Raw genomic sequence first — 26,089 nt, 5'->3', positions numbered from 1 at the left:
GTGCCTTCAATGATAAGCAATATTTATATATATATATATATATATATATATATATATATATATATATATATATATGAGCGCATATAAATTATTTTTTTATATATAAATATATGAATAAATATATGAATAATTTTCTGATATATATGATTTTAAACAACGGTTTAGAAATCAGAGTCAAATCAGGTAAACCCTATATAACTTTTCTCATGAAAGTTTCTAAACCTTTAGCACCTGATCGTATTCTATAAAAATTTATAGGCGAACGGCGATATTTTTTTTTCTTATATTCCCCAGAGTCTAAAATATATTGCACGATAACGATTGAATTTATAACAAAAGATATATAGAATTAGTAAACTTAAACCTTCGATTTATGAAAGCATTAACAATTTCGAAATAGATTCATTGCTATCAGCAATGAACTCCTTTCCTCAGGAAATTTTTATTTTATATCTTTTCTTCCTGCAACTCGTTAATGTAGAGTTGGTGAAGATAACAGTAAGACAATATGTTTCTTTTATGGAAACGTATGGCAATTTACATCACGTCAATGATTTACTTCATAAATATTACAATATTGAGTTACGATTGTAAATGCCTAATTTACGATCACCAACGTGAAGGCACTATAATTCTCCAAATGCACTTACATCAAAGTGCATCCTTTATACAATCATATAAAAAATTATTATACACATGCATATATGTATTAAAATTACAAGTATCAAAATTTCGTTGCGTAATAAGTCATCGATGAAAAGAATAAGATCAAAATCGTGACACGACGATGGGAACATTCTTCGGATTTTTTGCTTGATACTAGTCATTAAAATCACATTTCTCGCTTCACTTAATTTTCAGAAGGAAAATATACAATGCGAGAGAGAGAGAGAGAGAGAGAGAGAGAGAGAGAGAGAGAGAGAGAGAAACTATTTATACAACTATTTATCGACATCTTTCTCGCCATGTATGTTATAAAAAATTCATGTTTATGCCATAAATTGACTTCTAACAGATCGTAAAAATATCTTGCGTGATAAACAGTCTTTTACGATAGTTCAAGCAGCGGTTAAACAACGATTAGATTATGTTATGTAGATTTAATCGACAGAACAACTACAAGGTTTTCATGGTTTTGTCGATATGTCTTAACGTCGTTTCGGGTACCGCATCTGTCAGCGCTTTTCGAAAGCCTTCACAACGAGTCAACCGTCGAAACATTCTTTTTGCATGATTCCTAAAAATTCAAGCTTGCCGTTACGATTATGATATATATAATATTCTGATTTCAAACAAATGTAAACAGGTTTTTTTAATTATAAGAAGACTAAATCCACTTACCTCGCGTCTAAATTTCCATCCATTAACAGCTTTGCACCTGCATTTAGTAATTTGTCTTTTACATCGCGTGGTAAGATCATAATATGATCTGGCCCAATGCGATCGGTAATGTCCGATAACAGTCGTGCAGTTGCAGCACGAACAATAGCATTTTGATGACTGAACAATTGAAAGTAATCAGTGATTAAATCAAACTTGTTGTGCAGGAAAATATTCTCTAGTGCTTGAAACTTAAAACCTACCTTGCTCCCCGAAGTACAATGATACCGATAGTTTTATAGGGAGGAAGATGCTGTATCATTTGATCCAAAGCTGCGTTGCTGTCTGCTCGAAGAAATCGATTTGTATCGGCCGTTCTATGAAGCAAAGGCCCAGCTATGTCATCCAAGTCCTAGAGGAAAAAAATAAATAAAGCGTTTAAAATAAAAGCATGTTTTAAACGTATGTGTAAATGAATTAAATCATTATATCTTTAGTGATGTACGCTTGATACCTGATCGATACCCCGAATTTGAGACCTGAAGATATCGCTAGCAGCGAGACACGCGGCTCGTGCCACTTGCGAACGAAGATTTTTTATGTGTCGTCCTAGAAGCCTTCCTATCGTTCCAGCTGCACAGACGTCCAAGTCCTCCGGATGCTGCTTCGAAATCTGAGAAAGGGTTTTTAGACCCTTCATCGTTATTTCCCTATAATACAAGATATAAATTCTGAATAGAAAATTCGTTAAACATCGACTGACAGCGATAATGATTTTATTATGTATCATCGCGATGTTAAAAATATAGATTTTACAAAGTCGACACATACCAATCTTTATTTTCAAGCTGCGTGAAGCACTGTTGTACCATTCGTTTTGATTTTTCCGAAGATTTGTCCGTAGTTCTTTTATTAGAAAACGCTCGACACTTGCTAGCACCGCGCACCGGTACTTTTGAAGGCATTCTTCTATGGGACTCAACATCTTTCAAATGTTCAGACTGCGAAAGAAATTATTTATTAAAATATTCTTTCTAAGAAGTCTCTCTCTCTCTCTCTCTCTCTCTCTCTCTTTCTCTATACTATGTACTATATATTATATAATAAATTTTACCTCAATCTTCAATATTCCTGGCTCCATATTTGTTTCGCTTGCGCTATCTTTACTATGTCTATCCTCCAAAGTATCCTCCAAGTTCACGCTGGATTCTTCTTCCGTAGACTAAAATTATAATTGTATTTTAATCACAGTGTATTTTAATCACCTTTCTCAATAAACAAGTTGTAGATAAACATTTCTTACCTCCTGAGTACTAATTTTCTTACGCGAATTGGGGATTTCGACGCTTCTTAGGTTCTCAATATATTCCATGGCTTCATGAGAATGGGATCTTGATGCGATGATAATCGCCGCTGAATCACTGATCATTTTGACGTCCATGGAAGGATGACCAACGGCATTTAATGACTGAATGGAAGCATCTTCGTCAGGTATTATGGAAGCGATTATTCTGTCTTCGCTAAAATCTCTAAGATCCTCGGTCTGGCATTCAAAAAATTATATGATAAATAAAAAGGATAATCGAATAAATTTAGTATTAAAAAAATTTAATCTGATTTAATACAATGTATGAACGTGGCAGAAACAGAATATAATTTTATGTTCATATATCATTTTGCAATTTATCATGTACTTACCAGATTACGTGAACCGCAGCGAGAATTTCGTTTGATCGGCGAATTAGAATTTGGCGAGTGATGAGCACTATGATTAGGTGATAGATATAGCGATTCTGATCTTTTGGGACTAGCAGTCTTTGATTGTAGCGATTCCTTGGATATCTTCGTATCATCCAAAGATAGAATATTTTCGTTCGCTAACGCAGATACAATAGATCTTGTTCGCACGACTGATGTATCGTCTTCTGGCTGTTCAGGAACACCGGAACTACTCTCCGTGCTCCTATTGCAGTTTTCGTCCACAATAATTAGCTCGCTGTGATTTGAGTGCCTTGAAATCGATCCGATCCGATTCGTTGGTTTCATATCATCCTCGCTGCTCCATTCCTTCGACGCTTCGTCCACGGTCAGTGCGTTTGCCGTTTCGATCGAATATTCTGCTTTGTTGGTATCCACCGGTGTCTAAAATTATTTAAGAAAATTATTCGGGAAATTATATATATATATATACTAAATTATATTAAATCGTTTGAAGAAATAAAGAAATGTCTGGTAAGAAAATATTATTAAAAATCACATTTAATTCTCTCAGTGAAATTTTCCCAAATTAAATACAATTCGATTACGTATTTTTTTTGACATAACATAAAATTTTGTATTTTCGTATAAAAAAAAATGGCAAAAAGAAAGGATCGTAGCTTTTCACGAGAATGTCAATTAAACAAACATATTCAAAAATACTTTCAGTTTTCAATTTCAAACAAGACTACTTTAACTCTAATCTTTCTACATTTAATTACCATAATATTTAATGTTGGAAAATAAAATGTTGCGTCAAATGACGGAGTTCTGTTAAACTTTCGCTCGAGAAGTAATGACTCCAAATATGCGAAAAAGTTTATCATAGAACTATTCTTCGTTGGTGGTGGGCCACCCTGTATGTGCAAAGAATTGTACGATTTGCAAATTGGATTTATTAGCAGTTTGACACAGGAAAAGCCAGAGGAAAAACAAATAATTAGCGAAAACGGTGGTTTCTTACGAAAAAGGAGTCGACATCGTCCTGAGATACGCTTTGCTGATTCTTCGTCTGTTGCGTGATAACATCGAACGCCGGATCACCGGCGTCCCGGCTTCGCGGGGTTGACGATCCGCTGTTGTCATTACCATTGTAATCTTGCAGCGTCGCATTCTGATCTTCCTCTCGTCTCGGTCGATCGCTTCTGGAAACGTCCGATGACGAACTGCTCGCACTTTTCGGACGTTCGCGTGCGCCGACTGAGAAGGAACGTAGAAATTCTAAGGAAATTTAAAACGTTTCGTAATCATTAACGTAAACGCGCTTGCTGAAAGCATAATCATCGTAGCGTATGGTATCGTCGTTATGGAATCCGCGAGTGTGGATAAATTTAACTATTTTGCAATTTGGAAGATGAGATATTATCGATCCGGCTTTTCGCTGCGGCGCGACGTTCGATCGTACCTTAGACTTGACCAGCGGAATATTGATCATCGCGTCAGCTAGAACTTAAGCTCTATATGCATACCCGACGAGGTGAAGAACCTCTCGTTCCATTTCGCCATGTTTCCAGCCGCGCGCTTCAGACCGAAAGCTTATATCATATTTATTTTATCGTTCGATATCTCCGCCGTGTTATTGAAAACTTTTCGAATGTGAGATTCTGGCCAATATGTGAGATGTGAACGACGTATCATATTTATTGATTGAGTATCGTGAGAGAGAGACAGTTTTCAAAAAGTATTAATCTTTTGATAATAACATGTTGATTTATAACCGAAGGGGCTGAACACAGCTCGATCGAAAAATTAAATCGAAGCAAAAATAAAATTGAAAATATTAAAGCATCTTGCGATTGTAACGAACGTTTTTAAAGGAGACAAGACTACCTTGGTATCGCGATTCCTCCTTGTTCAAACCCTGCAAGTGATAGCTCTTCGTCTCGGACGAAAAGTGATGCCTGTTCCGTGCATTGAATTCTTCTTCGTTCGCCACTGCCGTCTTATCGCTATAAGAAATATAAAAATAGAAATCAATTTAAAAGTAGTTTTGCATACGACTAGAGCACGATGAATTAATATTTCAGTAACAATGCGCGCAAAGCAATATTTTCATACGAGCTTTAGTTACATATCCGCATGTTTGTAAGCTGAATCACATTGATATTTTAGAATTGCGAATCTGATGTGCGAAAAATAAATAGAACAATGCAAATGTCACATGAAACGATCGTATTTTTTACAGTTTAACGTATTGAATTGGTATAGACTGTCTAACATCTATTGATCTATTGAACTTAATTGACTAATTTGTTAATGGAGCTCATATCGATTATTTTATCTCAAAATTAGGGCGTTATCTTCCGGTAATGCCTCATACACTTTGATATCAAACATATTAGTTTACATTTTCCACAAGTCATGTCTGACATCCATTTTTCCAATGGATGTCAGATCTATTTTTTTTTTTGTAATGCATTCCGTAACACTATCTTTATCAATAACGTTTTCGTAACGCGGTTTTCGATATTAATTGACTACACTATATCCATTATAAATGTATCGCTATATCTTTTTAAATTTTTATATTTATTCCTTTCAAACTTGAGCTACATGTCACGATGGTCAACGTACACCGTGTCACTGTTCCGATTCAATCTCAAGGCGATGACCGGCGTCGTTGCCGTGGTGATGATGGTCGAGATGGACGCGTTATCATTTACGTTGTCGTCGTTGCCGTCGCGGCCGACGTCAACTGATTTTCTGCATCGAAAAATGCACGGGCAACAAAATAAAACGGCGTTTGCGATCTTGCGCTCAGTGGATCTGCTCGTCGGTCGTGTCTCGTCGACGACGGCACCGTTTTGCTCCTTCATCTCGATCGGCCACTTGCAGAACTTGAAAATCATCCCGCCACGTTCCGTCCACGGTCCCGTTCGAAAGTTCTTGATCGCGGCCGCGAAATATGCTTTGTCTCACCCGACAGACTGACCCCCGGAGTCGGTGAGCGCGACATGATTTAAGCAACTTGTTGCTGTTCTATTTCATAAAATCATATTTGTGCAATTGTGTATCCGTTTGCAGATTATGAAAATATCCGCTTTTTATATAGAAAGAAAAAAAAAATCACTAGTTTGTAATCGAAAGTTTTGTTTCCCCCGAATGTTGATTGATCTCTCTATCAAATATCATTTATTTTATTCGAACCATCAATTTTTAACTTAATCTTTTATATTTTGAATCATTTTTCTCTTTTGTTTAATTTTTTAACATTTTGTATTAGAAACGGGAAAATAATAATATTATATGGACATAACAAGATGGATACAGATGGGAAAGGTTAAATGTTGCCGCGTCCCGACCTTTCGCAATATCGTTAAAGCGGTTAAAGAAAATAAGTGTGCGAGCTCCGAAGAATCAATCGATACTAATGACAATTTCAAGCACCGGCGAACGTTCTACCATTGGATCGCTTCGTGCGTGGCGACGTGTGCGAAATCGATGCGTCGGAATGTCCGAACCGCAAAAACGCGCGCAGAAACGCGAAAGATTGAGTTACAGATTAGTTATCGATCAGGTATTCGAGAAGTTAGTATTCCAAAAACGCGCGATTCTACGTCCATCTTGCCTATAAATCCACACATTTTTATCCATCCTACATATTATTACACTCGCTCCCGCATTACTCATCTCCATATTTATCTATCTTAATCTCTGTTTGTTTTATATTTTATTTATTATTTATATATTATATTTGCAACTTTACAACACGCGGCTGAAAAGTTGCCTTAGATTTATGTTATGTATATCCTCGCGAATCGCTCGAATCGCGCGAATCCGCAATTATTCTACGACTGTCGCGTGCGGTACGTCGAACTAATAGTAATTCGATCGAGATTGCGATGTTCATTGCGCTACCATCCGCAGGTGGCAACTTTTCAAGGCCAAACCTTGCGTAATGCGATCCGCTATGAGAATCTATGTGTCGTCCACGAACACGCACAACGCGTGCGATGCACTTCGGAAATCGCGTCTTTCCTTGCCATTCGAGTTGAATGACAGAAGTCGACGACACTCGCGTGTAATGTGTGCGATCGAACGAGTTGAATTAGTTCGCTCTCGTTTTTTTTTCACAGCGAATCTCGCACGAGAAGCAAAAAGAAGCAGCGAATGCGAATGATGACCATCTCGTCTGACGACGAGAAGGCATATTTAATTGCGTGCACGAAGGGCATGCGACACGCTCGTAACAATCGACGACGTACGCACGACTGTGGTACGTAGTAGAGACGGCAAACGTCTCGACGCTGACCGCTGCCATCGCCACCCTACGTCGCCCCCGCCCCATGTCCGTTCGGTCCCTCGACCGCTCGATCTCCTATACACCCCTACTCCTTTTTAATCAAATACGAGAAGTACGAGAAGTTTGAAAAGCCGAAATTTTATTTTCAATCTTTTCGAAGAAAAATTAAATGGAATGGAGAAAGAGAGGAAATAGAAAATGCATAAATAAATAAAAAATGCGGAAAAAGTATGGGAATAAAGAAGAAACTTAAAATATAAATATAACGATATCGTGATACGTACGCGTAAAATTCAATTTCGATGGACGAAAAATAATTCGGATGGAATAATTCGAGTTTCGAGCTTTCGAATCTTCGTCTTATCTATCTCCTCTTATCTATCGAGGACATTTTTTGTTGTTACATTTCTACGAACACGCGGGTATCACCCTTTCGAATTCCCCCTCACGAGATTGTAAACCAAGCTGACCATAACTCACCCTTCTCCCCTCGTGGTGGTCACGAAAGAAGGGTTGCCAGACCGAGTCATGCGATCCGAGTGAAATGCGGTTAAAGGAGGTTGAAGCAGATGCCAACCGCATTTGTCGCTTCTCTTTATAGATCTTGGAATTTATCCTAAGAACTTTATTTTTATAATCTTACAGAGATTATAAAAATTGTATTTTAAACTTGATCTTACTTGGAAATTGGGAATGACTCATTGGCAGTGACTTATTACTCATTCATAATTCTCTTGGCAATGGGAATTGATTTTAATTGCCGGCACGCTAAAGTGAAATTCCCGATCGTCTCATCATTTAGTCATGCAATTTCTCTCGCGAAATAATCGATGAGATATTTGGAAGAAATTGATATATACATAAAAATGTGAGTCAGAGGTTATAAACAAATCCGAAAAATATTTTTACACTCTTGGAAGAAAACTTCTCCATCTTTTATTGCATCTACAAATACAAATTTGAACGGTAAAAATTCAATATTGAGAAAGCTGACTACGCAACAAAATTTCTTCTTTTTAATATTCGCTTACGATAAATATTCTGGGATAAACGATATTGAATAGCGATCAGTGGCTGCGTGCCGGCTTAGACGTAAAATATTCAGCGAGGGAATGGACGATAGCACAACGAGGCGTTTCGACAATCTACAATAGTCCCGCATGTTGTAACATGCTGTGCACACAGCACTCGCGTCATTAATATATAGTAGTATTTCTAAGCGCTGCGAATTCCGAGTTGTATTTAATTTTTGCACGGAAGACGAAACGATCGAGACATTTTTCTGTCGTGCGGCACGCGCGCTTTCCTTCTCCTCCTCGTTCTTTCTGTTTCTTCTTAATTTTATCGACCGATTAATTTGAACGGTTAGAATTAGTCTGCTCGCGATATAGTGGCACGTTTTTGTAAGCCTTACAAGCGCGCGTTAAATGTTAAGCCGCAATTCTCACAAGATCTTGATGGGGGAATGATGGGGGGGGGAGTCGCGTTCTTATAAATTTAGAACCGATCGGAGTTATCGTTGTAAAATCGGTTGTAAAAATTGCCGGCATGCAAGATGGTTTTCGCCGACCTGAAATCACCGCTCTATCAACGATTTGGATTTTGCTATATAACTTGAGTATGTTAAGAATAATGTGTGTCACGTGGTGAGATCGAGATTAAGCGAAATACATGGTCGCACATCTTGTGTGGCACCTTACGTTATTATAATCGCCATTGCAACCTAAACTATTATCACAGGCAAGCTTTGGAAATAATGGTCTTTAATAATATCATTTCTTTAACCACGCGAATCATTTCAGTTAGTGTTTTAAAAATCTGCTCATTTTTTTCTTTTGTAATTTGGAACAAACTCAAACTCCTCGCCGATGTTTGCTAGGCAACATTTATGCATATCATTTTACGGTCGATATGCCGCTCACAGTTATTTAAAGACCAAATCGATCCTGGGATTTGGGATTATTTGAACATTTAATAAAAAATAAAGAAAAAAAGAGACGAAAGTTTCAAGATCGATCTGCATTACCGTGCCTCAGCTCGATTTTTATTTCGAGAATTTAGATTTAAGAAGCAAATTTATAGCACTTACATGTCATACATTGACGCGGCGTGGAATTTATTGGAAGCTAGTTTGACGAACTGCCGCGATTGGCAGAGCTGCGATGGGGATAAGGACCGCAGTCTCCTACGATGAGGACTGACGAAGTTTTCCGAGGAAGGATGTCCGTTTTCTTGATTTGATGAGATTAGATCCGTTTCAGTCCTCTGCTGCGCCGCTTCCATATCTTTCGTCCTATGATGTTTGATCTACATGATACAATGATTTATATAACATACAGAGTTATTCAAATTTTAAAACACTGAGAATAATTTCAAACATAATTCTAAGTCGAGAATTAAAAGATCTGATTCTCTCTCTCTCTCTCTCTCTCTCTCTCTCTCTCTCTCTCTCTCTCTTTCTCTCTCAAGATTCAAATTTAAAAATTAATGACTTGCTGCAACAATCGTAAAATCAAAGAAAAGACGTAGATAATTTACTTACTTGGTATATCACATTCCTATCATTATCTGTAGACACTTGCGAATTCTGAGAATCCTGATACACGCGAGTCAATGGATTTGGAGCGGTTCGTAACGGCCGATATGCATTTCTATCGAGCTTTCTTTGATGATCGTGAATCGAATTGCATCTGTAGAAACAAAAATCAATTATATAAACAAATATTCTTTCGTTGATTAAAGAAAAGGAATTTAATATTTACGTTTCAACGAAGGTTTGTTGTTGCATGTTTCTAGATAACAATCGTTGACGTCCTCCTATACAATTCAAACTTTCATTCTCATCTGTAATCATATCGGTGTCCACAAATCTGTCGTAATTAAGTGAATTGTCATCCGAGAACATTGCTTCTCTGCTTCTTACAATACTCTGTAGAGCCACAAATATAATTGTAATTTATAATTTTATTTATGTAAATATAATTGTTATATATTTAAATTTAATAATTTAAATTTATAATAATTATATAATTTAATATAATAATATAATAATATTATATTTAATATTTTATTTTAATTTAATTTTATTTTAAATTAATATTTAAAGAAACGGAATGCAGTATAAAAAAAGAAGAAAAGATTTTAAAGTTTTTATCGAAATTATAATGTCTCTTCTATGGAGACTGAAAGAGAACTTTTACATTATTTAGAACAACTTACATTGTAATCTTTATTTATTGCTCCTTTCATGTAAGTGGATGGACGACAACCAGAATGCGAATCAAATGTATGATTTAAATTCTGATTCTCTTCTTGTTGAAAACGTTTTCGCCGTTGATGTATAGTTGCATACGACCTGCACATATAATATTTAATATTAATTTAATTCTAAAAATAGAGATTTATTTCCATAGAGATATCGATAATACTTACCCAACATTCTCCTGTCGTGAATTTATTCGATTTCTATTGTTATCTAAAACATCTTTCGTTTGCTTTCGCGAATTGGAATTGACATGTTCTAAATTGAGGGATTTTTCACGATTTTGCAGTGTTATTTTGAGATGTTCGCGCACTGACAATATCGGGATCCTAGATTCTCCTCTGAGAACAGCGCTTTCCTGCAAATATTTTTTTGTTCTACATTTAATAAATTTATATATTAAATATTCATAATAATATCGTGATGTAATGTTAGGTGTAAATTTGAAGTAACTGAAAATAATTTATTATTTCATATTATTATGAGAATCTTGCCTTTTCTTTAGAAATTTCATTAACGTCCTTGCGATTTCGCGTTTTTTGCTCAAAATTGTCAGAAATTTGTCTATGATTCTTAGCATTCGTCTCGACAAAATTGTACTGATTTAATGGCGTGTAAAACGATTGCAGATGCTCCTCGAATCTTAAATTGGCATTTGAAGACACTCCTGGAAAATTCGAATTATCTTTACAAATTTTTGTTAAGTTTAATCAAATTAAATGAGAGTCAAGAGAGATTTCTTTACCTGCATTTACGTTTCGTCCATTCGGTCCCTTTATTTCATTTTCATTGTCGTTCTGTAACAGAAAATGATATTCACTTAAATAGGGCATTGGACCTGCATAAATTGTACGATACTCTAACCTTCGATATTTCTGACAAACACATGGCCTTTAAGCGCGACATAATCATTATGAAATTTTATTTCGAAACGAGTGCTTATATATAAAAAATAAAAAATGAGAAATTAGAATAACCTATTATCCAAAGAATATTTTGCTTCTCATATCGCGACAGGCCATTCGGCGATCCGGCTTGATTCAAGAAACAAACGAATTCTATGTATTACTGACTTTTAAAGACTCTTAGCAACATTTTTACTATCGATTATATCGATAGCTTTATAAAATTAAATCGTCTGCCTTAAGCATTTATTAACGACATTAACCAAGACACAAATGCAAATTGCGAAAAATATGATGTTATTGAATCACGTAGAGAATTAGTGCCTCCCGTGCTTAAAACCCCTTACTCAATTTACACTTGAAGAACATTTACAAACGTTCGCGGAGATATGTAAAATAAAGCTTGAGAGAAAAGATGTATTGCTCTGTCACTACTTCCTACCTCTTTGCGTATTTGATATTTTAGTATTTGCATTGCAAAGCTGAATATTTCGATGAGTAACAAAGAAGAGTAATATACCGTGACGCGCGGTATTTAATGAGAAATCAATAATATCTTTCTTGTAAAATAATATTATACTTCTTAGAATTATTAATAACACACCAATCTAGATATTCGTTATTAAACATAAAATGCATAAAAATATACATTGTGATACGAAATCGCGTTATAAAGTTGCAAATTTATTATTATTAAAATTGACAATTATGTCTCTTTTTATATTAATAGATTAATGTGTTTAGTAAATATTCTTTCGCTCACATAAAAAAAACAAGTAAAAAAAATATGCAATCTAACTTACGTTAGTCTGCGATGACAATATCTGCCAAGCGGTTGATTGTTCAGTTTTGGATTGTAGTCCGACACCCAGCGCGACAAGATTAGGTCTCTCTATCCATGGACTTTCGCGGTTATTTAAGATTTCGTTTCTAAAATAATACGATATTTTAAGTGATTTTTAAGAAAATTATATATATCGAATTTCGTGGAATAATCGCGTGCAATTCTTTAAAATATTACCTAGATGTTCTTCCTTGTGCCGATCGAGACGTGGCAATAATTTGACCTCTGGTACGACCGGTGCCAGGGGAAACCGAACCGCTTCCCGCTACTATCCAATCAACGTCGGGACCTGTAAAAAATTGATGTCTCACATAAAAATTGAAGATATATTTGGAATAAAAATCTATAAAATTAAGGAAGCTTATATATAATCATGTAACTTTATCATCAACTTTACTTTACTTTACTTTACGTTTTACACCAAAATGTCACGCAATATCTATTGCTGCTTTTAAATGTCTTAAATTAAAAAAATGTGAGTAGTACGTGATATACACAGCTACAAAGGATAAATATTTTTTGTCTTTATTTCATTGCTATTTTATTTTCGCGAGTGTGTTACGTTTTGTTCGTTTATCTCCGATTACCAGTAGCGATCTGAACAGTCGGTGAAATTTGCAAGCCGTATACCACAAGACCGTCAGCTGACACTAGAGGTAATGATTTCCTGGCCAGCCGTGCTCTAATGGCGGCCAGCATTGCCTCGACATCGGCGCATCCCTCGGCTGCTCGTCTTCCTGCTTCGAGAACCTCCTACGAATGAACGAAACATTATTTCACTTTCAAAATTCGAGACTAAGACTCGAAATTGAGATTATTTTACCTCAGGATCGTAAATCTGTCCCAAAACAGCCAAAGTGTCGAGTGCAGCTTGACGTACTCTGCGTCGTCGATCCGCGACCATAGTCGCTACTCGACTAGCCACAGTTTCCAATTTGAATTCGGTACTCGGGAACGTCACCAGCGAAAAAATCAGCAGTTGTAATGCATTTTCTCTCGTCTGCATGAAGAAAATGAGCTTAACATCCGTTTGTTCGCGCGATAATTTTATGATCTTATGATAAATCTTGTAAGATCACCGAATTAATGTGCTTTAAAAAAGCCTTTACCTTGGCATTTCTGGCGCTTAAACAATGAGGCTGCAACAATTGTTCCAAAAGCAGGCTAGGTTTGAGCCGCAACATCGCGATCCTAACAAGCTGCGCCGCGGCTGGACCACCTTGTCTAGCCAGGCCCCAGGCCAATTGCGGCAATCTTTTTCTCAGTGCGTCCTCCGACACACCGGCAACCACTACCTGAAATATGAAAAATAATTTCCAAGAACATGTTACTAGAAACGCAATTCTAGAAAAGTTGAACAACATAACATTGACGCTACATAACACATTATGAACCTTTGGCATTATGAAAAAATTATAGAATGTTATTCTCTTTCTATCGCGCTAAAAGTAACTTCTACGCAACTCTCGTGTAACGGGATATACATGTAGCGTGTCATAGATGTCCTTGCTACTTGCATTTAAAACTTGTAATTCGCTTCTAGGCTTGAGAACGGGAGGATATCAATATGCTCCCAGGGATCTTGTTGCGTTAAAACTTTTAGCTTTAATTTTAAAAGTTTCAAAAAAATCACTTAAAGAATTGAAAGGAATGCAGAGAAATTTAATCTAATCTCTCTTTAACTTTAAGGAAGCTTAAGGAAGCTTTTAAATACCAAAAGGAATCGTATTAGGAGATGTCGAAGTTGAAAATTTAATGATAGATTGGCCCATTTCCTTTCCAGTACGCCGGAATTATATATAATATTACATAATAACAGAGCATAAGGGGCTCGCGACAAATTAGCCAAGATCCGCTGCATATAAGGGCGATGTTGAGATTCGAGGAATTACGAGCTCACCTTCGCCACCGCTAAGCCGGCGGCGGCTACCCGGCAGCTCCTTTCGCCGCCGAGCACCGCATGCAAGAGCGATCCTAATCGCGATTCTATCGCGATTAGCGCTGAGGATGTCCGCAGAGCCGACGCGACTCTCTCCAAGCCTCTTACACGGGCTCGCCAATCATCCTGGAAAAGTGACAAAACAAAGTCAGGTTGGAAAAGGATGTCGAATAATTATGATACGCGTCATACAACACGCATCATAAAACTGTCATCTCTCCTTCGCATCAGTTATATTTTGACTATTATTAAATTACTGTCAAATATCTGATTATGAAGAATAAACATCTTTATTTCGCTTTTATTATATGAGGAAAAGTTTTTGTTTATATATAATACATGAATTATATAAAAATATTTTTATTTTTATTAAAAGAGAAGCTTCGTATAATAACATTTACAAATAATTTATAAATATAAAACTTTTGTTGAAAATTAAAAAAAAATAAAACGTCCCTGGAACTTTTAAAAAAATAAAAATTTTTTTTATCATAAAGAAGATCGATTTCGTCGATCGTTTCATTCTTCTATCTAATATATAATCGTCTTGCGTGCACATGCAAATCTCCCAACAATTACACGTGATAAGAATAAGCCGCATTTATCCGGCTGTTCTCGGGATTAACTGGTCAAATACTTGAGTATATAATCGCTAAAGCACCACTTTAATCGCAAGTATGAGTCATCTGCAATCATGTGTGTATCGATGTTTGTGAATTTATAGGTGAAACCCATTATTCTTTTGCAGTCCATCTCTCCACTTCGTGAAATAATAAATAAATCAATCAGAGAGGAAATAAAAGAAGAAGTTTTGGAAAATTTGATTACGAACGTGTGAGCAGTGAGATTCACGCTAGAAATTCACGAGTCGACATTATTGATCGTCGCAGCGGAATTGAACGCAATACATCCGCATTCTCACCGTGCATTTCTATCGAGCTCTATAACCGCGGGATCGATGCGGACCTCGCATCTTCTTGACGTTTCTTATATTTATATATTTTTTTAACGTACTTAATCGCGCCCTTTTTCAAGACTTTTCAAGTTTTTTTGACTCGATGAAACGGACGATGTGCAAAAGAGACGCGCGCGAGTCTTACGCGAAGCATACTACTACCAATATATCCGCCTATTTGCGCCACGATGAATCAGAGAACAGAGTTTGAAAATTGCACTTACGACGACGTCGGTGCAACGCGACAGGTACAATTGCCGTCGATTTGCATATACACGGGAATGACGCCTTCCTGGACCTGAGCGACGCTGCACGCAACACGTGCCTAATTATTTTCTTGCGGCTTACCGCGCGCGTTTTCCCCTCTCTTATGCACTCGTCCGCAGCATAACGATCCGCGAGGTAGATCTCTCATCGTTTTTCACCCGCGGAATATTCATACGGGCGCTGATATCAGGGCGCTTTGGCAAACCGTATCGCGCGGCACGATACAAGAGTACGTTCACACGCATAAAACTTTATTTCGCGCATAAAGAGAGAAAAGAAATTGCCTAACAATTTGACAAAGTGCGTTTCTTGTGTTATTTATATCTCGATCTTTCTTTATGAATCAACGGAAAAAAAATTACATTCCCAAAGAATTTTCTTTCATCAATTCTTTTCTTTCGTAACAATTTTCTTTCAGCATTAATTTTCTTTCGGCTCCAGACCTAAAGAGATACAAACGCATAACTTGACTTCAATGAATCACGAGCGCTCAACGAGAACTCAACGCTATTTGCGTATGTGAAAACAAATTGTTCACAGTTTGCATTTGTGCTTATTTATTTAATTCAGATTCTGCTCGTTGCGCAATTTAACTGAAAAGAATAACGCGATTGTTGAGCAGAAATTATATGAAAAACACACTTTTGTTTTAATTTGAAAAATTCAACTTTTATAACAATTTATTCGGAAATTTAACATTTGAAATACTTAATAAATCGAAAATTAATATTGTGTAATTTTATTAAATTTTTTGTAGAATATAGAATCGATTCTATATTCGATTACTTTAAAGTAACTAGTTCACATGAGATAGAAGCCGCGGGCTTGACATCGCGGATCAATTATGCAGAGTAATACAATGTTGCGAAAAGTCAAAGTCAGGCAATATATTATACTATCTATATTTTCTTTTCTCGGGATTGCGGCGAACGACGTCCCTTGAAAATCGATCGTGGCATCGGTATTTATTTTCATAGGCCTCTCGCAGACGCGCGTCGACGAGGTCGCACGTGCATTCATAAAAAGGTCTAGTGCAGCAACCTTGAAGTTACTCACTGAATGAACATAAGATATACTTGTGACCGCGGTGATCGTTATTGGAATGTTAATCGTACGTATCTTAGCACTGCAAGTATTCCCTCATAGATTTACCGCCATTAATTTATATTATTATAATGATTGATGTATATCAGTTTTTTTGAAATTGATTTTTCCAATGATGAATTTTATATATTATCAATCGATTATTAATAAAATCGAGGATTTGCCATTTTACATTGGCCTGCAATCTTTGTCGTTGCAATGGGGGATATCCCATTTGAACAGCTGAACTAACGGAATTAGTATGCTAGAATGAATCCAAGATTCTCCTCAGTCGTTCCCCACTCACACTTCAGGAGTGGACTTATGCACCGAACCTATTTACTGATTCTATTTACTTTTTGTTAAAGTTGTTTAAAATAGAAAATTTTTTACAGTATACAGATTAAAATTTTCTACATGCATAATACATCTTCAATACGCGGTATCGATATTAGATATTACGAGTCATGTCATTTTGCAAAAATGATATCAACAAATTTGTTGTACAAAATGATAGATTTAGTGAGCAATAAGATCATCCTTATGAAATTTATGATACTTATGAGACTTATGAAACATGCTACGGCGCATTTATAGTAATGTTTTCTAATAATCGTTTAGCCAAGGAGATCTGATAGATACTAGATACATCACTGTCAGAAAACGGTGCACGAAACCGGTCAGTTGGTGCCTTGATAGAAGGCAGAGAGAATGTTCGCTTTTTAGCTTATAGAAAATTTCTGTCTATTGACGATTGTGATTACAAGTGAAAAATATGTAAAACGACTTATTTGTGAATCTTTAAAGTGCCGCCGTGTCTATCATGTCGCGGCAACGAAAACGTGCGTTCTTCCGGATACTTCAAATCGTTGTCTGTGTCGGAGTTGTCTTCTTGATGCTAAAGTTGTCTCTCGCCGTTATCGGCGACGAGAGTAAATCTCTTCCCGTCGATGATGATCTAAGAAAATTAATGGTGAGTCATCATGTTGCTTATCGAGAGATTCAAAATTTCAAGGAGATCAAGATACAATTCTAAGTCGTTTATCTCAGATCGAGGCTGAAGCAGACAATACATGGCGGTTGTTAAATGTCGAAAGAGTATGTAAAAAGTATAACTTGGGTTTTTATCGAAAACTCGTCGACAACTCGCCATTCAAACATCCACCTGCGCCGCAATATGCCGTTTTTTATATGGACAGGTTGTAAACAAATTTCACCGTAGCAGATATAAAATCGAGTCAAGATATCTTCTCTATAAAATAACAATTTCTGTGCATAGGGTACACAACATATCATATTGTCCGATATACAAAGCCAGCACCACAACCTGGCTCTATAATTTCTGCTTGTTAATGAACGTGCCCGAAGAGACACTAAATCATGGCAAGGAACAACTGTCGATTATCGCCAGGAAAGTGATACCGGAACTCGAATATCCCGAAGCCGATCGTGTTCTAAATACGAGCAAGAAATTGTTGGTCGTACGGCATCCGTTCGAGAGGCTGCTAAGCGCCTATCGTGACAAACTGGAAAACTCCATCGCCGGACGGGAACACGGGACGCTTCACTTTTATCGCAAGCACGGGGCCAAAATCGTACGGAAGTATCGCAGTAAGTCATAAGAAGAAGGGATAATCCTTTTCCCCGCTTCTCTCACAATAGTTACCGCCAAAATAAATTTTTTCTCACGATTTACGCTTAATTTTAAATTTTGCGCAACAAGAACATGTTGGATGTACTAATAATTTTATAAAGAACAAAGGATGAAGAACTTGATGAACTTTTAGAAGAAAATTTCACAAAGCCGCGACCAGATCAGGTAATCCGACGCGAAGGTGTACCACCGCCCGCAGGTGTGGAACCGACCTTCCGAGAGTTCGTCGATTATATGATCGAAACTGATCTAGGCAGTTATGGCGACGATCACTGGATGCCGTATTATCTGTTCTGCACGCCATGTCTCGTCAAGTATGATATTATCGCGAAGGTAAAGTATTGGAAACCGCTGTTTGTCGCAATTCTATATCTCAACGTGTCAACATCTCAAAATATTAAAAAAAATATTAATGTTAGCTCTGCAGTAAAATTTTTAACGAAAATAATATATCTTCTCGATCATCGGAGTATTTAGAATATAATTAATTTTGCAGGTGGAATCACTGTGGCGAGATCAGATATACGTGATTAATAAGTTAGGATTGCAGGATAGAATCAAGCCTAGATGGAGGCATAGTAATAGTTACACTAATGCTTCTAAGATATATTTCAGCCAATTGAACAGAGCGATGGTGCAAAGATTGTACGAGAAACTGAGACTCGACTTTGAGCTTTTCGATTACTCGCCCAATATTTACTATGAATATGCTACGTCTATCGATTAATTAAAATCGAGCAAATGTAATGAAGCCTCTGTGTGAGGCTGCGTTAGTCATAATTTTACAGTCACTGTATCTCGTGTACCAATTTAAATCGTCGATGGCACAAAGAATGGGGACTTGGTTCGTGAGATTTAAAAAAAAAAAATGAAAAGAAAAGATATGTTAAGCCTGTACACGCGCACACGTAATCCTGATAATTGATGGAGCTTAAATCGCGTTACGTCACGCGACGAACTTTTGTCGACGACGAAAATCGATCGACCTACTTTTCACCATACCGAATGTATCGGACCGGCAGTTTGTCCTAAAGTCAAGGGTCCTCGAATCGGACGGCGTTAATCATCAAGAATCGCGAGAATCCAGAGCCAGGGCATTACCCTGCTAACACGCGGCAAGAACGATGCCAACTGAATCTCACGCGAATTTCCATCAGCATCATAAAATGTGGATGTCTTAAAAAAATATCGAAGTATATCGATTTGTTCTAACTGTGTGATAGTGTGACCTATCGAAATCTATGGACCTAAGTTGAAATTAGCTAGATCGGCTCATAGTTTCAAATATTAATTTCCTAGTTTGAATCTACATGCATATTTCATATCCAATCAACAAATATTTCAATTTAGTATCTTTAATTAGTTTTATCTAATACAAAAATTATTATACATATACTATTTAGGGAATTTTAGAAGAAATATAAAAAATATAGTTTAGAGTGTTTGTAATTATAAATTTCAAGAATTGCGCACATATGCACAAAGCATATTGTATTTATTAAATCCATTTTGAAGTAAGATTAGGGTTAAATGTCTAACATTAACATTAACATGCGACAGTAAAATATGCATTTGTGCTAACATAAGTCTCTCACAAAAGTTATTAATAATAATACAAAACGTATGTAATAAATTTATGCATATTTGGTGCACTTATTATTTTGGAAACATTTGATTTTCTTACCTTGTTGTGCAGATCATCCAATACTTCCTGACTGACTAAGCCCAATTCCTCCCAGCTAGGTTCTTGCGATTTACCCTCGCCTTCGCTGCTGCTACAAGTGACGCTTCCGTTTCCTTCCGAGGCATCCTTTCTGTCACGCTGATCACGCCATTCTTTTCGTCCGTCATCATCACTGTCCTTAGCAAAATCTTCGTCATCACCATATTTCATGACAGTCACTGTACGATCGTCCGTAATCGTGCCGAAGATACGCACATCCCGTTCATCATCCTCATCATCGTTATCAATGAAATCACTATCAATCAGGCGATCCATTCGCACGTCGCACTCGTTAACTGGTGAACCAAATGGAAAACTACTAGATCTGTGAGAGAAATTGTTTGCCGATTTTTGTTCGTTTAAACCTCTCTTTTCCATCTCGTTGTCGTCTTTATTATCTCGAAGTATTTTCTTTCGATCTGGACTTGATGATTTCGTCGATGTGTAATTCTTTTCTTGCTTTGGAGAGATTTCAGAAATTTCTTTTCTATTCAAATCGATCGCGTCTGCACGATCGTCTCTCTCAAGAATCGCTTGCTTCTCCTTCGAAGAGAGCTCGTTCTTTGAGATTTCCGTAGCCGGAATCTCAGCTGATTTAAACGTATTATTTTCATCGTTGCTCTTCACTAATTTGTTTTCATTATTTGCTGACGGTGGAATAGTTTGAGCCAACGTAATTTCTTCTTTCCTCAATGTTTCCTCAACTTCTTGCGAACTACTTAGGCGAGAAATTTCGTTTTCTATAATCGTTTCTTCGCTCTTTCTAACTTTCTTTGCGTTTCTAGTCTCCTCCGTCGAGTTGATAATAATGAGAGGACCGCTCGTCCTTGTCAGAATACTCTTTTTAGGACTCAGCTGCGCGTTGTGCATATACTCTCTCTTCGGACTGCTAGATGCTGACCTGGAAGTTCTCTTTGATCTTCGTTTCTCTACATGAGGACTGCAGGGTTGCGAGGAAGGCCGTCTCCTTGTCGTCTCTGGCATCTTTGTGGCCGGCGATACCGGAAGGGGAATCCTCGTTTTGGGTGTTATTTCGATCGATTCTGTCTCATCACTATCGGGAGTTCTTAGCTTAACAATCTCGCCACCAAAGTGAACGCGCCTAGGCGTTTTGCGTTTATCGGCAGACGACAGATCCTCAATAACGCCGTTGTTCGCATCGTTATCGCTTTTGTTTCCCCGCTCCTCGTTCTCGCTATCATCCTCGTCCTTCTCCTCCAGAATTGTCATTGTGATGGCCGTCTCCTCGTTAAACTTGATCTCGGTCTCCAGAACGACTCTCGCCGGTGGTATTGCACCTCCGGCATTTGGGGCCTCATCCTCCTCTTCGGCGATACCGGAAGTATCGCTATCGCTATCCCAGGATTTATCAAAGATACGTTCCTTCGCGTCAGCTTTTATGATATCCTGCGTGCGATTTTTTTCTCGTTTCTTTTTGCTTGGCTTAATATTATAAATCTTGGAGAGAACGTCAATATTTTTCTTTAATTTATCGTCGTAATCTGCCAGATAACTTTCAAATTCTTGTTCGCCAACTGTGTCGCGAATCTTCATGAGAGATTTCAGAACAGCCTCTTGATGCGGTACTTGGACCAATCGTGAGGCGAAAGCGATGGTAACATCCTTGAGGATCTGTGTTGGAGGGGAAGGACTGTTGGAGGATGGAAAGAGCAACAAAGGTGCGCTTAAAATCACACCCGTCGTCACATTTGTCTGAAACGGATTATGAGCATCCGGACGATTCAAGCCGTCATGAAGGATCTGTAATTTAGAAGCGTTATGCTAGAAATTTGTCTATAGAGAAAAGTTGTCATTGTTATATCTTGAAAAAAGTCATTGTTACATCTTGACAAGTGGAAGCGATTCTTGATAGCGGTATTGTTATATCTTTGCAAATTAAAGTTTAAAAAAAATAATAAAAATTTAAAAATTTTAAAGACTCGTGTATCTCGATTTAAATTTAGAAGCGTCACGCTAGAAATTTGTCTATAAAAAAAAATTGTCGTTGTTATATCTTGAAAAAAGTCATTGTTATATCTTGATAAATTTTCTTTTAATTAAGAATTAAACTTTTTAAATTGATGAGATACATCAAATTGTGAAGAAAATTTAGAGAGAAACGCGTTGCAGGCATTTACATTTTTGACCATGGTCTCTCTGTTAGGACTATGAACGAGATAGACCCGTAACGTGTCCAGGGCGCCTTTACGAACCGCCGGTGCTGGATGTCCCAAATTATTGATCAGCTCCGGCACCACCGGTTGCATGACCTTGTCAACGACATCGGTATTCAATGTCGGTAGAACGTCCATTAGCACCCGCAAAGCGTGTTGGCGCACTTCCCATTCCGGATCCCGGAGTCTCTCGGAGATCTCGACAAAGGTTACCTGCGTATCGACTTCGGACGGAAACCTACGCGTACGCACCTAATCGGAAATGATGAGCATTTTAATTTTATTCTAAAAATGCGAAAGCCGGTAAGAGAGATGAGATGTAGAAAACAAAACAAGTGTCCTAAATGCTTTTATTCGGAATATACCACATGCTCCCAGAGAGGAGTCAGTTGTATCGTTTGCCCAGACGGCGGAGCGGATGTCATCCTACGTTTCGATTGATGTCGATGACGACTACTTCGTCGAGCGGACGAACCGTCGCCCTCCGATACGCTCGACCCAAGGTCGTAACTCGACAGTGGTCGAGCAGCGAGAAGCGGCGCGGGATCTTCCTGGGGCTGCAGCGGCCCCGCATCTGTCGATCCTGTCATAGATGATGACAAACAGCCGGACATATCCCCCTACGTCTCGTCCCTCGGACGCCACCGATTGTCCGTCATGATCTCCCGCGATCGCGAATTCGATTCCTCACCGTTCATCGATGGTCTCAGTGGCATGTGTATATGTACGACCCGTAAATCGTTACGCTGAAAGAAAATTGCATGAAATTGCACAAAATTGATATACGCTCGTCCTTATCTTTGAACTTTAAAATTAATATCCGCGATCTTTTAATCTTTTTACATATATTTACGCAAAAAAACATCTTTATGTCGGCACGAAACTCTTCTTAAAATCATCGGAGGAAGAAAAAGAGATTAATAATAGCGTTACGATGATAGTGACGATAATAACAGTAATACTAAGAAAAGGTAAGATCGATTCCACTACAAAGTTAACTAACTAGGATTGTAAAGACCGGATGTGCCGACATAAAGGTATGCCAATTTAACGATCGACACGTAATGCCGAAACGATTCCTATGTATTAAAAATTGTTGCGAATGTAGTCCCAATCGTTGAGTCGCTAGAATTTTTATTGGTGATTTAAACGCACAAGACGTAAGATTACGAAGTGTAAAATCTTGTGTAAAATTATTCCACTGAAATGTGAATTGAATTTAACGTATTAACACTCCTGTTTCGTCGTGCTTGCAAGTATATTGGATTGTGACGTCAAAAGCGAGAAGTCATATAGTGGAGAAACATGCAACTCATATCTAATAGCGCCTCGTTTTAATATTATATTTGATATTACTCGAATAAGAGAAGGCAAGTCTTTCTAAACGTCCATCAAATCACCCTGCAGTTTCTCACTTATGACTTCCTCCGGAATCGCTGATGAATGATCGACATTTGTTTTGCTTCCGGGATGTACGATGCACGATTGACGTTACAAAGACAGCTGTCGCTGTCAAAGAGGCAAACGCGAACTTGTGTATTCAGACGAGTGATATCGCTTCCGAATCGAAATGCATATTTCACCAACCGCCAATTGTCTCGTAAATAAATAAAATCGGTCAAAATACATCAAGCGTATATAGTGTCTTCCGTTTTTCTTTTAGTACTTAAATCCGCGTCAAAGTATAATATATGCTTTCACAATAAAATGTCTCTGTCTAATATTCATCTCCAATCATTGATATTTGAACAATATTAATGTTAAAATACTGCGTCAACATCACGCGGGCAGATTGGTATTTTTAAAGACGGTAAAAGCCTCGCGAGAAGGAAGTCGCCAAGTTTATCATTAAATCTCTCACGACATGAACCCCATGTAAAAAAGTAGCACACACGAAACACGATTGCATAATACGGAGAGAAACGTGCGTACTCCTTGTAATTTTTTAAAATATACATGATAATAATTAAAATACTTGAACTTTTAGAAGCTTTAATAACGAATAATAAAAGATTGCTTAATATTAATCATAAAATATTACATGTAGTCTGACGGGTAATAAATTTAGCAGAATCAACAGGATTTTATCTCGCAAAGTTAGAGAATTTTATCTCGCAAATCTTTAATCTTGATCTTTGAAAATGTTGAAATGTTTTGTAATTGGAGTGTTTAGTAAAACACTATTTTACTCATCTTTATTTCTGTTCTTAATATTGCTATTTAATTATTTTAATTATTTAAAAAAATGTAATTATTTTATTAATAAAGAAAAAATGTCTTCTAATTTTAAAGATTCCATGAAAGGTAATTTTTACAAATATTCTTCAATGTGAGACCAATATATTTTACGAATATAGTTAATTGCAAAAATACTTTAAATCAAATATTCTAAAAAAGTTTGATATAGTCTCTTCTATAAGTATAAGAAGAGAGAAAATAAAGAAGAAAGAAAAATTTGTTAATTATATTAAACATATATTTAAAAAATTGTATTGAACTTTTAAGATATCTTTTTGGCTGATCTTATTTTTTTAACGTCTCTGGATAAAAAATACTGCTTGTATATAGTGTAAATTTTTGGAAAAATTATATTTTTGAAACTTCATAAAAAAAAAATTGCAAAAATTGAATGTAAAATTTTGCATATTGCTGAGAAGATATAACTGTAACAAGAATATTTAAAAAATTTTTATTGATGAAATAGCGAAGAAAACTATAGATGCTTAGAAATATAATTATGATACTTATAATTGGTGTCAGTCATACTTTAGCGAGTTATTATAATTGATAGGCGATAACGCTTACTTTATGAAGTAGCAGAGGAATGTGGGAACACAACAACAAGAGTACGAATTCAACCGCGGCCGGCATGTGACTATCGCCACCGCATTCTCCACCGAGAAAGGAACTCTGCTTCGCAGTTAATATCGACCACCCCCATCCATCCCCCCACTTTGCCGAGAATCGTCTTATATTTTACAACGAGTTGTGGCGTTACAAACACCTTGACAAAGATACCGGGAGAAATAAATCATCTTCTCGCAGAATATCCTTGCGCGAGAAGACAGAGATAAATCGTGGAAGATATTTTCTGCGCTTTTGCAAATTATCTTTCACTTCAGTGCGTGAAACAACATTCGATAACGATAAGTTAATCGATAGAAAGTGGATGTAAAGGCGATATTAATTGTAATATTTTATTATAACGTTTCATATTTATATTATATTTTACAAGTTACATTCGAAAATATATGCATATCTTTATATCTTCGTTTATAAGTACGTCTTGCATATGCTTAGTTGCTTAAATGCTGAAGCTTTGACGAACTATATCCGTCTGTCTAATATTTACTATACGTCAATATTGTTTTACAAACTCTGAATTGCTTCATTATTCAGTTCAAGTTTCTTTCCTTACATCATCTTTTCTTCCCATCAATTCGAATCTTGATGCATCCGTCAGAAATGGTGGACGAAAAAATATTCATTACGATCAGCTTTACATATGCAAAAGGTATGAAGAATTTCATGTGTGACTATAATGATAGAAGCTAACGAATGTATGCCAATGAATGCGCGAAGTGGCACGCGATATTTATGAAATTGAACACGAACAATTTCGAAATTCCACTGTAAGGATACGATCAGCACAGTTGCACACTTCCGAGTGCGATTAAAGAAGAAATTTCAAATTTAAGTTTCATAATGAATGTAAAAACGGCAGAGTGTGATGGTTGATCGATTTCGCTTGTAATACCCGGTTTGTATTGCGAGTCTTATCGAGCTCATTTGCTATTAGCGGTACACCCGCATACAACACTGCGATTCAATCTGCCGATTTTACCGTTTTCTTGGAAAAGAAACCGTCTTACGTGACGACAAAATGCATACTTTATGTATTTCTTATATGATTGATTTTATGCTATTGTTTCTTAATCGCATCGCATTATTAGAATTTCAAA

At 36.9% G+C, this 26,089-nt stretch overlaps 2 protein-coding genes across 4 annotated transcripts; one reads left to right on the top strand and one right to left on the bottom strand.

Annotated features, from left to right (window-relative positions):
• Window positions 1–302: 302 nt before the first annotated feature.
• LOC105433759 (uncharacterized) lies at window positions 303–26,089 on the bottom strand. Of its 3 annotated transcripts, none has more exons than XM_089070626.1 (28): window positions 24,933–26,089; window positions 22,493–22,873; window positions 22,092–22,379; window positions 19,915–21,714; window positions 14,233–14,397; window positions 13,442–13,627; window positions 13,156–13,332; window positions 12,920–13,085; window positions 12,510–12,621; window positions 12,292–12,418; window positions 11,329–11,380; window positions 11,078–11,250; window positions 10,754–10,941; window positions 10,541–10,676; window positions 10,084–10,250; window positions 9,864–10,011; window positions 9,411–9,628; window positions 4,909–5,027; window positions 4,043–4,299; window positions 3,801–3,935; window positions 3,019–3,462; window positions 2,624–2,863; window positions 2,435–2,542; window positions 2,152–2,321; window positions 1,835–2,030; window positions 1,584–1,732; window positions 1,342–1,500; window positions 303–1,237 (listed from the first exon to the last, which is right to left on the bottom strand). In XM_089070626.1, exons 2-28 carry the CDS (start codon window positions 22,739–22,741, stop codon window positions 1,117–1,119), a joined length of 6,450 nt encoding a protein of 2,149 aa, XP_088926752.1. In that variant the 5' UTR covers window positions 22,742–22,873; window positions 24,933–26,089; the 3' UTR covers window positions 303–1,116. The 3 variants fall into 3 exon arrangements, with proteins under 3 accessions (XP_088926752.1, XP_088926753.1, XP_088926754.1); XM_089070627.1 differs by having other exon boundaries at window positions 4,043–4,278; XM_089070628.1 differs by lacking the exon at window positions 3,801–3,935.
• On the top strand, window positions 15,829–19,898 carry LOC105433718 (carbohydrate sulfotransferase 11). Its single transcript, XM_011649148.3, has 5 exons — window positions 15,829–17,549; window positions 17,627–17,775; window positions 17,856–18,187; window positions 18,364–18,563; window positions 18,727–19,898. Exons 1-5 carry the CDS (start codon window positions 17,400–17,402, stop codon window positions 18,955–18,957), a joined length of 1,062 nt encoding a protein of 353 aa, XP_011647450.2. The 5' UTR covers window positions 15,829–17,399; the 3' UTR covers window positions 18,958–19,898.

Source organism: Pogonomyrmex barbatus, unplaced genomic scaffold, assembly GCF_055798465.1.
Source record: "Pogonomyrmex barbatus isolate J1 unplaced genomic scaffold, ASM5579846v1 scaffold10, whole genome shotgun sequence".
NCBI lineage: Eukaryota > Metazoa > Arthropoda > Insecta > Hymenoptera > Formicidae > Pogonomyrmex > Pogonomyrmex barbatus.
Note: the sequence above shows the minus strand (reverse complement) of the source record. Positions and strands in the feature narration are given on the sequence as shown.